The sequence below is a fragment of the Pseudopodoces humilis genome, chromosome 5 (genome assembly GCF_049639895.1).
Source record: "Pseudopodoces humilis isolate 2021_Gansu_Grassland_sample_001 chromosome 5, ASM4963989v1, whole genome shotgun sequence".
NCBI classification, from domain to species: Eukaryota; Metazoa; Chordata; class Aves; order Passeriformes; family Paridae; genus Pseudopodoces; species Pseudopodoces humilis.
In genome coordinates, this window is record NC_142204.1 from 41,519,947 (window position 1) to 41,536,380 (window position 16,434).

Consider the following 16,434-nt stretch of genomic DNA (forward strand, 5'->3'; position numbering starts at 1 on the left):
ATTTTTCAGAATCTCGTATTGATGGAGGGCCACATTATCCACCATACTTGCCTTGAGGTAAGCTTTTTGCTTAAAGAAATAACTCCCTTAGCAAGCAGCTGAGCACAGACTGTTCATCAGAAATAAACTACCAATTACTCCACCAGTATTAACATTATTAGAGTGAGGCTTTTCACTAATATAGTCAATACAGTTTTGGAGTTATTTACCTAATTACAAAATCTTTTGCATTAATAGCCATACAAGCTTCTAAAGCAAATTCTTAAGATATGTATCAAGAGAACTTACTGTCAGAAAAAGAAAGTATTATACACTTTGCATACCCCTGCCTCAATATTACACAATTAAGCCTCAAAAATCTGAATAAAAATTAGATACCAATAAGCAACTAAAGCAGGAGTTCTCTATATGATTATCATAGGCCAGGACTTAAAAGTCTGCTAATAAATTCCTGTGCGACTCCTGCATACTTGCAGGGCTACATCTGAATCATATTCATCCCAGTAGTTACAGTACCTTGCGTGCAATTGGCTCTTGACCTTCCATTAGTGTGTACCAGCTCACTAGCCTATTCCAGCCTTCAGTTGGCAAAAGGATGTAGTCCAGCTCATCAATGAGATGTTCCTTGAGAGACTGAGAATCACCATCTATAAGAAAGAGAAAGGTTATTTTCATTTGAATACTGTAATTCCGTACTTGAGGTTTTAATGTAACATTTTTCACATGAACAACAGACAAAATACTTTGAGTCACAATTACGTTACTAGCATTATGGTGTTCAAAGCAGGTCTTCTGAAATGATGTAGACAAACTATCCAGTTCATGCTTAGTACACCTATCACAGGTGGTATTCCTTTACTGTATGAGTGACAACTTTATATTGCCATGCAATTATAAGCCCCTAGTTTGTTATCATACACCATCCTCCTAGCTTTCAGAGAAACCAATTCATTTCTCCCACTCACTTCACACATATTCCCACATCATCATGGATATTTCCACAGCTGAAAATGAGAATGAGTATTTAACCATAGATTCAAAACAAAGTTTAAAGTCATTCACCCTGTGTCAGACCAGGAAAGTAGCCTGATACAACCTCTTACTTAAAGGATCCTATGTGCTCTGGAAACAGTCACTACAAAATTCTTTGCAGGGAAGGGGAGATGTTGCACTTGAATGAAGCACAACTTGGGATCTCTTAAGGTAAGCAGCATGCTTTTAGCTTTCATTCAATCCTTATTACTAGCAGCTATCTTTTAGGTCTGAGAGGTGATTCCAGATGTGAGCCACTTTGAGCTTCAAACATTTAGGGCAGCTGTCCCTCCATCTGGAAGCATCACATTGTAACTGGGAGCACAGTGTGAGGCGAAATCCACAAGCACTTCTCCAAGTCTATGTAACTCTTCACAAGATTCATATGGTATTTCTGCACTGATCTTATATGGTAAGAAGCTGTAATTTGGATTCCATTATCTCCTAAAAATACCAACATTTCTTTTAGGTTATTTTTTTTTCTGAACTATCAGATTCCCTGATTCTGACAATTCAGTCCCTCATATACAACACCATTTTCTTTGATAAACAATCAGCTACTCTAAATACCTACTTCCTCGTGCCCGCTTTGACGATGTATCTCTTCCTTTGAACATGACACGTGCATTACATCACATTTGATATTTTTTGCACATGTTGAGATTAACTGAAATCTCTACCTGTTACTTTTCATTGCTCTCACTTCATCCAAATGTTCTGGAAACAAGGGAGAAGTATTTAAGTAATATAAGCACAAAATACTGCTTCAGTTTCCTGGAATCAGTCTTTCGTGAATTCAATTACAGTTTTCCTTATCACTGCATTACACAGCAGAATATCTGAGAAAGCATGCCCATTTTAGATTTTTTTATTCTTTATATCAGATGCACATATTTAAGGAGAGCAGCATGAGAGCAGCTAGGGCATACTTTGTGCCAAAGACAAGACTAAAATCCAAACAGTTTCAGGGTCAGTTTATGCTACATAGAAAACGTAGTACAGAGTTGGTAAAAGAGAAAGCAGTGGGTGAAAGAGAAAGCTATTATTTACTGGGCACTAATGCCTTTAATTTTAACAGGAATAGTAGATGTCGGAGGGTAACTGATTGCATGGAATAACTGCCAATGTAGAGCTATAGTTTAGAACCATGAATGAGAAAAAAATTAAGCTCGCAACCCCTGATGCTGTTTATTTTGAAAGGGACACTGGTAGTGTCAAAACAACAGAGCACAGGTTTTCAGAAGCTTTTAGGAAAATGGTCAACATGACTTCAAATTTGGACAGCCAATCCTAAAGTAAGCTTTATAACAGTAACTTTAAACATAATCTGAACATGTATGTAGAATAAATTATAAATGGTACAGATCTACTAACAGTGCTTGGCACAACTAGAAAACACCTATTTTTGAAATGGAAGACACAAAATAGAGAATAAGCTAATACTACCTCACTGAGGATAAGATGTTGCTACATCTGATGTCACTGAGATGTATCACCTGCACATCCCTGCCTCACTACAAGAACGCACAAAAATCTAAATCTTCATATTTCAGAAAACAAAACACAACACTCACCTGAGGCAAAAAGACATTAAAGTTTCTGGATGGAAGACAACATATTGACGTATATGACAATACAGCACCTTCTACAAAGGCACTGGTCAGTGTCAGACGTACACACTCATTCACACTCAATTAGTTGAATATGGTACAGCAAGTTTTATGAAAGACACAATCATCTTTAACATTTAATTTGTAAAATAATGAGATACTAAATACAGAAGTTTTGAATTAAGAAAGTCAAGAGTTCATCATAAACCCCATGAAGTTGGAAAAAGTGGTATTACTACGTGCCAACAGAACAAGCAGTATTATTACATTACCTGTGACTGCAAAGAAGAAAACCAATTAATCATCTGCTCAGTTTTCTATCTACTAGATTTTGCAGATTAAATATTAACAGCTTTAATGGTATTTTGATACTGGACATTAATTACAGAATTTGATGTGAAGATTAAAATATGTGGGAAAGTATTCCGAGACCTGTGTTCACAAATTTGGCCACAGTTCAGCAAAAATCAGTCAGACCTGAGTAATTATAGTAGTGACAGAGTTTAAGATCCTTACAAGACCATAAAGAGTATAGAAAATTATCATTTTACACAACTTAAGTCATTGAACTGAATAATACCACTGCTTCAATTGTTCCAGAACTAAAGTAAAGACCTGGGGCTCATTTACAGAAGTAAGTTTTAGAATTCAGTTAAAAATCTTAATTTAAATCAACCAATTTGGTTAAACTACCAAAAAAGAGAAATCATAGTGAATTCAAGCTATCTTTTTGGTAACTTGACTAATTTTCAGTTCTCAAGATAACTCAAAATCTCATTATAAACCAAGAATTTGTACATTATTCCATATTTTGTTACCATCACAAAGAAGTTCCAATAATTGTATTTATAAAATTGTGATTTATTAGGGAAATCTATTCCAGTTCCGTTGTCATGGTCTGAAAAGAAACCCAAATTTTTACTTTTGTATATGCTGAGGTTCATTTACACTGCCAGCTTCAGAAGATGAACTACCTGTGACAATTTCACACTTAATGTACAATTGGCTTATTTTTCAGTGAGAAGCAGTTACCTTTGAGTAGTCCAGAGTTATCAATAGGACCAGGGTACACATTCTGATCTCCCATCTGGTATTTGTCCCAGCTGTCAAAACCAACATATTTTTTCCACTGTTTGAACCAGCGACTATCCACTAGATACCTTAAAAGGAAGAAGACATACATATTAATTACTGGCATGCTACTACTTCCTACCTCATTCATGATAACGCACCAGCATTCATCAGCCCTGTGAAATGACAATGCTTTTCTCTCTGCTCTGCTAACCATTATCAGCATCTCCAACCAGCAAGGACTTTACCTGTGGTCAATTAAATATCTCACTGACAGCACCAGGTACAGCTTTTGCAAGACTGTCAATACAACATATCAGTGGTTGAAAAATGGTAAGTTGAAAAAGAAAATAAAAAAAAAAAATCCATTTTTTAGCATGAAGGATCGTCACCTTTAATTCCTACTCTTGATTTTTGAATTTGGGAGATTCAAGTTAAATCTCTATAATTAGACAGCCTTTTAAAAAGTGAGAGAGAACTTTTAATAACGAATTGTCTACTGCTGGAGTTTTATTTATAACATTCTTGTGCAACTTAAAATTAACTTCAGAACTCTGATGCCTTGTCAAGAACAAGAGAGCGTGTTTTCTTCTTCTGAGTCAACATAAACACAAACAGTAAATGCTCTGCTTTTGACAGAGGACTAGATGTTCCTCCTACAAATAATTATCAACATCACACTTCCATATAAAGCGATTATATCTCTAATCTCAGATCTACAGTATTTTTACCCAGATTAAACTGTTGTCACAGTCTGGCTTTTACCAAGTCCAGTGATACCTACATTTTATACCTTTTCGTCTAGAATTTCTTTAAGATCAAAATACCAAATTTGTTCAGTGATGCTCAGATTTTTATTTATTTTTTTTAAGATACCATATGCATTATTTCTCCTTCCTAGAAGTATTCATCTTCTTCTGCCTGGTCTGTCCCAAACCTTTTGCTACTATGTTAACATGAAACTGAATTTGATTAATCTGACATGCCCTTGCCTTTTGCTTTAAACACTAAGTTTCCATTCTCATGAACATACTTAAGGCCAGTAGCATTCTCCCCTTTCTCTTCTGCTGTGGCCATCCAGCTCTATTCCGTAAGAGCTGTAACTGTGTGTGGTCATAAATGCAGTCCCACCAAACCTGCTAACCTTGTCCCATTGGCTTCTACTTTTTTGACCTAAATTTGAATGAACTATAAATCTTAAGACGGAATTATATAATTTTACACAGAAGAAAAACTATCATACAGGCAAACTGCCTTTAATTAATGACAAAGAAATTACTGTGCCTGGAAAATCATTTTACTTTTCAAATGCTTTGTGTTAAATGTCTTATCACACCCTAGGTAACAGAGTGATTAATACAATTTTTTGACAATAAAATTTAAGTGTGAGAAAGCTTGGGGTCCACTTTTACAGATTTTAGATATTTAACACTATCTATTTCAACATTTCATCAGCTTTCTTCTTCCATATCCAATTAATTTTACCATCAACCAATATTTGCTGTGCAGCATCTCTTTAGGGTCCTCCCTAACAGAAATGTTGTAACATTTCTGTTTCCTAACACAAAGTGCAAAAAAATCTTTCATCACTTCCCTTCAGATTTCAGAATTTTGAATTTAGAAATCTTTCCAGGCTCAAATAAGAGCTTAATATTTTTTGTAAAAAGGAAGTTGAAAGGCCACTTATAAATCATTCAAGTGTGTAAGTATGATAAGAACTAAACAGCACAGTCAAGCTCCTTTACCTCAAAGTAGGGGTAACTTGCATTACATGGAAAAGGAAGATTTACTGAATTTATTTAGCCAAGAAAAAAAAATTGCATGTATGGATTTTGAAAAATGTTAGCAGACACTACAGATGTGAATTCTTACAGCAAATCACTGGCTATAGGCATGTATGTGCATGTACACATGTATCTACGTTTTATCAATATTAAGTGTTTTAATGAACATTCTGCTACTTTTGCTACAATAGAAATCTGGTACAGGTGAGAAAAGCTATTTTGAGTTATTACTGAACACAGTCACAGTAGCCATAATCTCTCTTATCCTGGTTTAAGAATGGTATTCCCCAATTTAGTATTCGGAATAAAAAAACCCCAGAACCCCATAAACTGCTCCCATTTTCCCACCCCATTAAAAAGCAGAGATTACAGGCTGAGATAGTAACAATTTACTGGAAACAGAAATGAGATAAGAAAAATGAACAGTAACAGCAACAATATTAATAACAGTGGTGTAGAAAAGAGGGTGACTTACACACAAAATGCTCATCCTGGGGGACAATGAACAATGGTGGACAGGTTTCCCCTCCCGTCATACCTTTTCCCATCCTGAAGCCATACCCCTCTTCTCCCAAGCAGGAGCCCTTGACTCTCACCCCTGGGGGTGCTAGAGCATAATAACCTGGATATGCCCAGGGTTGGGCTCCCGGCTTCACTTCCTCACCATGGAAAAATTAACTCTGTCCTCGCCAAAACCAGAACATCCCATTACAAGAATTTGATCTTAATCAAGACATGAAATACTACTTTTCCAGTAAGATTAGGGAAACCAGAAATTTGCATTCAAATGCCATATACTATCCTCATTTTATGCAAGAAGGATATGCCACATTAAAGGTTATGGCGGGGAAGGGAAAAAAAAAAAGAGCACAGTTACACCATGCTCGGTTTAAGGCAAACCAATCAACTTGCTAAAGCACTCCTGTAGCTAAAATCCAGACTTCCTAGCATTAATGGGAAAAGTCAAAGATTTATAACTTAAACCTTTTGACTCTAAAAACACATTCAACACAGCATTCTCACCAGGATCAACAAGACTACTCATCTGCACAAGAGAAGGCAAACCACTGGAAGGCAACTTAATTTATCTTTTCAGCAGTGTTATAATATCCATGATACAATCAACCACCTGAAAACTAAGTATTACCGATGAGGGACGTCCAATTTAAGAGGAAACTCAATTAAACAGAACTATATCTGCTAAACCCTCATTTCTTAAATGATATCTGATCCTTTTTTAAGGAAAAAATATTAAAAACTTGGGGCGTGCACTTGGACCAAATACACTTCCCTGTAATGTGTGTTGTCCCAGATAGAAAAATAGCATACCATCCATTAGTAAACCAGAGACCAACATATATTTATATTAAAATTGGTACAATGTTTTGCTTTTATTTTTGTTACTATTACCTAATGCAGGAAGGAGATCCAAATGAGTCTAACGCTACAATATTTTTCTGAACTGTGGACCTGACCAAGAAGGCTACCCCAGAACTCCCCATCAAAGTTAAAATGTATGACATGTCCACTTCTAAGAATTATGATTATGAAATGTTTATTAACTGATGGAATCAAGATTCCACTCAACCAGGAAACACAAACTTTGCTCTCTGGAATGTCATCAGTTTAGCTAGTGAGCAGGATAACAAACCCATCTTCTGCTGTAAAACAAATTTAGACATTTGAACAAAGATTAAATTCAAGAACAGTTCAAATTTCTAGATATTCTGCTTTGAGGGGCAAACCTTAAAAACTAAGACAACTGCACAGCCAAATGAACTGGTTAACTCTAAAACAGCAGATAACTGACATTTATAGGTATTTCAAATAAATCAGTAACCTCTAATTGTTTGTAGGAAACAGTACAACCAAGTCACTTAGAGCCAATTGGTCAGTAACACAGAACAATGGAATAGTCCCAAACCTTTACCTAAAAGTAAGCATAACTATACATGTACCATTTGTTGAAAATTACACTCAAATATGGAATTTTCAGTATTAACAATACTGGAAGTATTTGTACAGTTTAATTAGCTTTAGGAGTTTTTTCTTGGTTATATTATGTATACTAAAATCTTCTTTGTGCAAGTAGAATCAAAACTATAGAACACGTGAATATGTTCTCAATTCAAATCTGGCCTACTTCATTACCCAGTATTTACTTCTGAGCAGAGCTTCAGATTGCTTCATAAGATATATCCACTCTCTTCTGTAAAATGTTCCTTGCCTGTCTGAAGTGGATTATCATATACAAGGGACAATTTATACTCTAGAATCCTCTGGAATGCCAGATAATGGAATACAACATGGAAACGGAATGAAGCTGCAACAGGGGAAGTTCATACTTGACATCATGAAAAGCCTGAGAGGGTGGCTGGTCACTGGAACAGGCTCCCTAGGGAAGTGGTCACAGCACCAAGCCAGTCAGTTCAAGAATCATCTGGAAAACACTCTTAGCCATATGGTTTAGCTTCAGGCAGTCCTGAAAAGAGCAGGAAGTTGGATTCAATGTTCCTTATGGGTCCCTTTCAATTTGGGATATTTGGCCTTGGCCAGTGGTAAGTCCATCTGGAGCCGGCTGGCACTGGCTCTCTAAGACCTAGGGGAAGCTTCTGGCAGCTTCTCCTAAAAGCCACCCCTGTAGCAACCCTGCTACCAACACTCTGCCATGCAAACCCAATAAAATGGGGTCACCCAATTAAATTTACCAGAAAATACCGTATCCTTATGTATGACCAAAAGATCAACTGTAGAGACTCTAGGCAGCCCAAAAAAGGATGACTTACAGCCTTTGCAGATTAACTTACAAGCACAAAAATTTGAAGCTTTAACTTGTAAATACACCTTCATGTCTTAAATAAAAACTCAACAAATAATAAAAATAAATTTTAAGTTTATGGAAGTTTCAAAATTTCACAGCTGCATGACTACATGGATATTGTTCACTGAACAAAAGAAAATACTACAGGAAGCTTACTAACCGATTTCTAAAATTCTCACATGGTTTGTAACTTTTTAATGTAATTCAAGTTCACTTGTGATTTAATGCATGTTTTGACTTAATAAACCTAATTAACATAATAGAAACATTACACAAGTACAACAGCATTCATTCTTTACCTCAATATCCAAGTTGACAGAAAAATATCTGAACAGTATGACTAAGATCTTGGTATTTCCCACTGCTGTCAAAAGCATTCTGAATGCTTGTGACCATTATATATAGAAAAAATTAACCTGTAACCTAGATTTATTTATATTGACTGATACACCAGCTCTTTGAATTCAAAATCAAAACAAAAAGCTTTAACATACAATAAAGACATTTCCCAGAGAGACACTCATTCTGCACTGTATACTGCTGCGACATCGTATCTTCTGAACAGAAGCTATTTCACTTTTAACAGTAAAACTGTGCAAATTGTCCAGAGAGATAGGTGAGGACTTTTTTTACTCTCCTCACAGTGCATGAGTACAGATTAAGCAATACAGAGGACAAAGTGGAACAACTGTTTTGCAGAAAGCAAATTAGGACTTCTGCTTAAAGGCACAGCATCTGATTTTTGCTCTTGCACAACCGCAACTACAAAAATACAAATGTAAGAATGGGTTTGTATCTGTATTTCCACTTCAAGGTGACAAAACTTGCTTGACCAAATACACTTATAATTAATGGATGCCTTCAAATTCAATTTTCTTCCAGAATTAACAAGTTCTTCAAGTTCAAAATGGCAATAATTATTCTACTGTATCACAGAAACCATACCATCTTTTTATTCATAATATAGGTAAATGCACAAGAAAAAAATAAAGGGGTCAAAACAAAAAAAAATATATAGTTTACCTGCCATTTTCAAGAAATCCATCTAAGTATTCCAGACTCCTCTTCAAAAATAAGTGTTTAGTTCAATAAAATGCACCAAGATTTCAAATCAACTAATCAAATTCTCACTACAGCACACAATCTCCACTCCCATAATGTGCTGCAGTAGCCTAAGCAGCACACCCTTCATCCATACCATCAAGAGATCGACCAAAAAGTATGATTCAGCCAAAATCAGTGGAGGGCAATTTTATGTTAAATTTATGTTAAAATTTCAGTGTGAATATTATATTAATCATGTAACTATTTTGTATACTCTTAGAAATTCTCCATTTAAGTAAAGACTTTTCATTAAAAAATAATCTAACAAATCAATTTTCAGGCAAAAACCTGGAACACACATGATTTTAACATGCTCTCACCCCACCTAATCAATTAACAGAATAAAAATGCATCTACTAATTTCTACTCTAAGTACTGTCCAGAAGAATTTAAATCATTGTAAGCCACTGGTCACATGCAGCACCATTCCATTGGCAGTGAGAGAAACCTAACACCAAACTTCAATCACAAGATTTAAAAGTCAAAATCAGCAACTTAAACCTCATTTGAATAAAAAACAACAACAAGCCCATCCAACTCTTACTCTATCTTCAGAACACTGACATAGCATTCCTCGTTTCTCATTTCATGAGGTTATCAAAATCATTTAGAATATCATTCTGAATATTACTGAAGTCCATGTCCATAACATCTCATCATGCCCTCAGTAAAATCAAGTAAAATCTTCCATTAACTTTCAATCTAGGTTCTGCTCATGTACAATGCAATGATGGACAATGAAACGTGGAAAACACAGAGGACAGTAGTGAGAAAAAGGTACATGGCCTAACTCTTGGGGATATCCTATGCAGGGCTGAGTTGGACTTGAGGATCTTTGTGGGTCCCCTTCCAACTCAGCATGTTCTTTGAAGACCACTGTGTAAAATGCTATTAAAGCTAAGCACTTCAGCATCAAGGCTGTCATCAATGATGGGCAGGCACTGCAGGGTTTTTAAGCAGGGCTACAGATGTCTGTTCATCAAGATTCATGAGTTTTCACTGCAGCTAGAAATAAAATGCTTATGTTCAGTGGAGAAATTAACTTCTGGAAGAAAAGTCCTTTAAGGTTGAACTTATCATATCTACTAATCACTCACTGGAAAGGATTTTTACCCCACTTCATTTTTACTTACTCTCTTTGGTGACCAAGTATTACAACTGAAAAGGCAATGAAATTCCCACAGGTCTTAACCTGTGAAAAGAGCATTTGTTTCACTGTCCAAGAAATGTACTGCCTGGATAACAATAGTATTCTACCCAGGTTCAGCAGAACTTCGGAAGTGATGTGTATCAGACACATCTGAAAACTAAAAAAACAATACTTCTGTGGTTTTACTAATTTGCAAGTCCTAAAAACCAAGAAGAGATTGAGAATCTATCTCATCACTCTTGTGATGATGATCACTCTAGGCACCAAAATTCATTGGCTAACAGGGCTGAAAATTAACATCTTCATTCTGGCCTAAACCTGACTAGCTCCAGTTTACACAGTGTCTTAAATCTTTATCTGCTTGTTAAAAAATCTTTATCCTAGAAGACATCTTCCTCTTACATAACTATTTCAGCACACAACCCAAAATTCTAGGAAAACAGATAAAGGTTCTCTAAGCTCTTCTCTGAAAGACAAGGCCTCTGCTTGGTCTGTGAGATTTTGAGATGTCTGAACTCATTCTAAATGAACACCTTCTGTCACATGTGGACACCAGAACTGGACAGTAGAATGGTTTCACTAATACATTTTGTATACAGTACATATTTCTACTGCTACTTGGTATTCCCTATTCAAACATCTAATGACTGCAATTGTTCCCTTAGCCACTAAAATGCCATGTGATAGTTTTTGTCCACTCTAAGTGTCTAATTCTTATCCAAGTAACTTCTATTTTATCATCAGATCACAAATTGTTATGGCAAGCAGTAGATGAAAGAAGCACAGTGAGGAAACCCTGGGATGAAGAGAGAATCAGTGGTAAAACTGACTGCTCAGCTGTTAGCTATTTTTAAGTCACTATTACTCACTTTAAGTAAAACATTTACTGGCAGGTGATATCTGAAGGTGAGAAATGTGGTTACATATCCTAGACCATGGAGGGACAGTATGTGCAAGAGGCAGCCAAGAGTATGAAAGCATTTGTAATGTCATATCTGAGCTATTGAGACAACATCTCTAAGACAGCCACAACAGAACAGGAACTACAGGGAAGTCAGGGCAGAAGGTGGTTTTAAAGGTAAAATCAAGAAATCACCCTTTAATACAGTGAAGAAGTAACAGAGAAATCACCCAAGAAGTCACACAGAGAAACAGTCTTCCCCTCTATAACAAAACTATTCCAAGATCAATAACTTTCAGTACTGAAATCTGTACTTCCATGATACTGTAAAAACAGAAAAACCTGGCAAGGTTCTCAAAAATATCACTGCAGCTACAAAGGCATTAAATTACATCATCAAGACCAGTTGGTCACACAAATTATACTGTGCCTAAAAATCTGATGAACATCAACAGCTCTTCAAGTTCTGACGACACTGAGCTCAGATTTGTCTGCAGCTGTAACAACCAATAATTTTTGTCATTCTAAATGAGAGGATAAAATCTCCTCAGATAATAAATTCTCCTCACTTGTCAAGCACCAGCAGAATTTCAAAATAGTGAGACATAATCGTATGGATACTAAAACTGAGACATACAACAAAATGCAGCATTTTTTTCTTTTCCTAAGCACAAGTCTAGGTCTTTCAACCACAGAACCCAAAGATCCTTTGGACAATATTGCAAGAAGTAGAACTTACATTAATTCAAGTTCTGTGGAACAAAAGTGCAGTTTTCATACTGACTTTACTAGTGAAAGGAAACATTATTCAAAAGAAGTAGTAAGTTCTTTCTTCACGGGAAGTTCTTTATTGGAAAAATCTGATGTTTGTTTAATGTATGTTTGGAAAAATAAGATAAATGGAGAGACGGAATAATCCTCAATCTCTCAGAGTTTAATTTATTAACTGGCCATAAAGAACGCAAAAAAGATCACTGAGACAAACTAGCCCAAAATATTGTCCCTGAGCTGAAGCAATTAAAAGACTAACCTTGTCTGTCCATTTGAGCAATACAGCTTAATGCCTACTATTCCCAAGCTACCCTTAAAAACATCTAATGGAACAAACTCTACAGCTTACTAAACCACCTATTCAACTGTTTTCTAATTATAGCAATTCTTCTTCCAATACCTAACTCTAAAAATATAGCATTTCAAGTCAATTTTTTTTCTTTCTCTCTGCAGTGTACATGAAGAACTTCATCAGCCACTTCACAGATGCTTCTAAGATTTGCCTCATTCTTCAGCTGCTTTTTTCCTAAGAGAAAACCCCTAAAGCTTTATACTTCCCATATGTAGCTTATTGCTCTTTCCACTCTAAATTCTGAAGAGCATGGAAAAGACTTTCCATGTATAAGCCAGCATTTTTAAAAGGACTGCATTTGAGTATTTTAAAGCTCAAACAGAACAAGCTGGTATGTCATTGCTGAATTTTTTTTTAGCAGTGTTTACTATTGAATCAATGCAATTCTGAATCATGGCTTACAGCACTTTAACTGCTGTTTCCTTACTACTGTCCCAAAAGATCAAAAATCCATTGACAAATACCTCTAAAAAAGCATTTGGACTAAACATACCCTTTAATTTGTGAAGATAGCTGCACACTCGAAGCATAAATCCTATGAATGCACAAGCATACACATTTATATAGCTCAGTTTAACAGTTCACAGGTAAAACTTAATGGGACTTTGCTGTAGCTTATTCAGTTTTAAAACACTTGACTTATATCAGTGTCAGTCACAGCCAGATACTTTCACAGAACATTTAGAAGCTTTTCCCACATAACTGATTCTTCCGTAATAAAATATCGAACACACTAAAAAACGTAAGCAGCACAGTAAACTTACTGTTTCGGTCATGCTGTCAACTAGTAATAAAAGTACAATCACTTTGAACAATATTAACTGCTTGAAACATTGTTTTTGGAACTGGGAACTGCTCAACAGAACCATAAAAATATAGTCTTGAAAGACATTAAGCCTGAGCACACTTTTACTACCACCGGTCATTTTCAACACTACCATGCAAATTCATTTCCTTTTTCTAGTTTCTTACACTCTTCCAGTTTCAAGAGCAGTCTGTTCGTATGCCAAAACTGAACATACACTCAGCAGTATTTGAATAATGCATCAGAATGTATGCTTCTGACACATGCTGCAGTATCAACACTGTTAAATATAGTCTTTTATAGAACTGGAACAGTGAGTGATGACAGCTGAAATGAAGTGGGCTAGTTCTACTTCTGTGTATTCATAGTTAATTTTCTGTAAGTTAATGCTTCAGCCTTTGTCTTTGGGTGACAGTTTCACACAGGAAGAGATGAAGAGGTTGAGTCGTGGAAAAGTGTCAGTTCCTTATTTTTTTCCCTCCTAAAAAAAGGTCTCATTTCCTTGCCTCACAGAACTACAACTATAAAAGCTCAATTACCAAATACACGGCAAAAAGGGGTGCTTATTTAACCTTATTATTTTCAACCGTGAATTATTCTGTTGACAATTTGCATGACATACAAAGAAATATTTTACGACTGACCAGCAAAGCACATTTTTCAAACGTTCATTGTCGAAAAGGTATCATAAAGGTCCGTTCACGCCTTCAGGGACTCTTTCTTAGGAAGCTAACACGTTTACAGTCGCAATAAAATTCAAACTCAAGGCTTATCACAGCCACGGACGGGCATCAGGGCACCTAGGCCAGGGCAGAGATACCATTTCTGACAACGTGAAGGTGAAGCCGGGGCCATTTCAACCCGGATAATGGAAGAAACGCCTGGTTGCAGAGCTCTTCTTCTTCCCCACCTCAATACTCCTCGCGCAGCCAAAACAAGCCCGCCGCGGGCTCGGGGCCCGCCATCCGGGGCTGCCACCCGCCGGCGCGCCCCGGCAGCCGCGCCGCTCCCTCTCTGCCCTCCGCCGCAGGGCGCTGGCCTCGGGGCCTCCCCCCCGCCCGGGCCAGGCCGAGGCCCCGCCGCACCCAGGCGGCCGCTCCCCGCCTGGCAGGAGCTGCGGGAACCGAGCGGCGGGAAGCGGGGGGAACAGCACTGCCTCCCTGCCCTTGTCACCCGCCTCCACTTTCCCGGCAGCGGGAGGGACGTCGAGCCGCCCCCGGGAGCGGGGTGGGGGGGCGAGGGGAAGGAGGTCGGTCCCTCCGGCAGCCAAGCGGCCCCGGGGGCGGGGGGCGCCGCCCGCGCCGGTCCGCCCGAGCCCCCCCGCTCCTCCCTCACCAGGTGTCGCCCTTGCGGAGGGCGGTTTTGAGCAGCGCCGCGACGTCCGTGCGCTGGGTCTCCAGATCCGCCGCGCCTCCCTCCGCCATCTTCTCCGCCCGGCAGCGGCAGCGGCGGCAGGGGCAGGAGCGCGCCGCGCTGCATGCTGGGAGTGACGCCTGCGGGGGGCGGCTGCCGCCCCGCCCTTCCCAGCAGCCGCGGGGCGGGGGCCGGAGAGGGCTCGTGCGGTGCAGCGCCCCCTAGCGGCCGGGAGGTCTTTCGTCCCGTCCACCCGTCCCGTCCCCCGCCCCACCCACCCCGGGGAGGGACGGGCGGCGACATTTCCCTCAGTGCCTTCAATTTGCCCTCAGCGTCTCAATCGAAGCGCAGGTGTAATTAGGTCTCTTGTGCCTCGCTACCAGATGAGTGGTTTGGATCACCATAATTCATATGATGAAACGGTGTGTGTTGTGCAAATACTGTGGTGCGTTCAAATAGTCTGTGTCACTCGCATTAGCTTTTCCAGACCTTTGCAGAAACCAAGGGATAACTTGTTGTGTTTGTTTCAGTCGCTCTTGCCTGAGCCTTGTACAAACAGTGCAACCTGTTGCTTGGCATTTCAGATACACACAAAAAGAAAAAAAGTGCCACGTATTACATTACATAACCAAATTCTCTCTGTCTTCACGTTTGTATAGAGATTTCAAAGAATCAAAACGGTGTAGGAATCTAGGGCTGGGGTGCCAGTTACAAATATTTGAAAACAAAAGTTTGTTCTTGTAGATCTAGCTGGTGTTAAGGGCAATGCCTGCAATTGTATACCTAGCCCCCTTCCTCCACTTAAGTCATTACACCCAGCCGGATTGTGTGACTAACACCAGCAATGTATCTTAGGCTGCCAGTTAAGTATTACAAGCTATTAGACATTAATAGCTAATTAGCACATAGAATCTAGTACACGTAGCTGTTACAAATAGTGCTAGAAAGTGCTATTTAGATATGCGCACTGCAAAAAATAAATGTAAGCAAGGCTGTTATGCAGAGAGGGTAGTACAAAGCTAAGTAAGTATTTTGTAAGGATTATCAGTGAGGATGATGATATGGAAGTAAAGACAAAATTATAATACGAAAATCGTGTTGAATATATAAGATCTCTCAGGAGCTCAGAGTGACTGGCAATGACATGGCTTCTCTAAGAGCTAGAACGTGAAATTAATTCCAGGAGGAGGGGCAAGGAAGTAAAACATAAAGGTTACGGAGAGCTGTGGATCTAATCGCTACATTTAATGAGATGAAACTTAACTGAATAACAAGAAGAAGGTTTCCAGCCACTTCAGGAATAAACTTCTGGGTTAGAATCTCCAAGTTTAGAAAGAACTTTGACAAGTTCCCACCCCACACACACCAGGGCTTGACAGATAAGAACAGTGTTTACACTCTGAAAGTTATCTCTGTGCCAAAATTTAATTTATACAGAAATTATATTTTCATGGAAATTTTGAGGAAAATATTTCTCAGTCTGTGGTGCTGGAAAACAGCTTCATTGTTCATCAGGCTGTAGCAGCACCATCAACAGCTTACTTTGCCAAAGGTTCACCTGGAGCCTCTGTGCTTTGTGTTGCATAACTGCAGTTACTCAGTTAAAGATCTCCTATTCCTGAGTTCAGCCTGTCTGTGGTACTACACAGGTATTAAGTGGTACAAATAGAGACAGCAAAG

At 38.3% G+C, this 16,434-nt stretch overlaps 1 protein-coding gene across 2 annotated transcripts in view; it reads right to left on the reverse strand.

Annotated features, from left to right (window-relative positions):
* USP15 (ubiquitin specific peptidase 15) overlaps positions 1-14,886 on the reverse strand; it is a 61,437-nt gene extending 46,551 nt beyond the window's left edge. For both annotated transcript variants that reach the window (XM_088055072.1, XM_005519308.3), the window contains exons 1-3: positions 14,737-14,886; positions 3,675-3,802; positions 517-647 (exon numbers count right to left, since the gene is read on the reverse strand). In XM_088055072.1, coding sequence (XP_087911198.1) covers positions 517-647; positions 3,675-3,802; positions 14,737-14,825 — 348 coding nt within the window. In that variant the 5' untranslated portion in view covers positions 14,826-14,886. The remainder of the gene's footprint in view (positions 1-516; positions 648-3,674; positions 3,803-14,736) is intronic.
* Between the last annotated feature and the right edge of the window lie 1,548 nt (positions 14,887-16,434).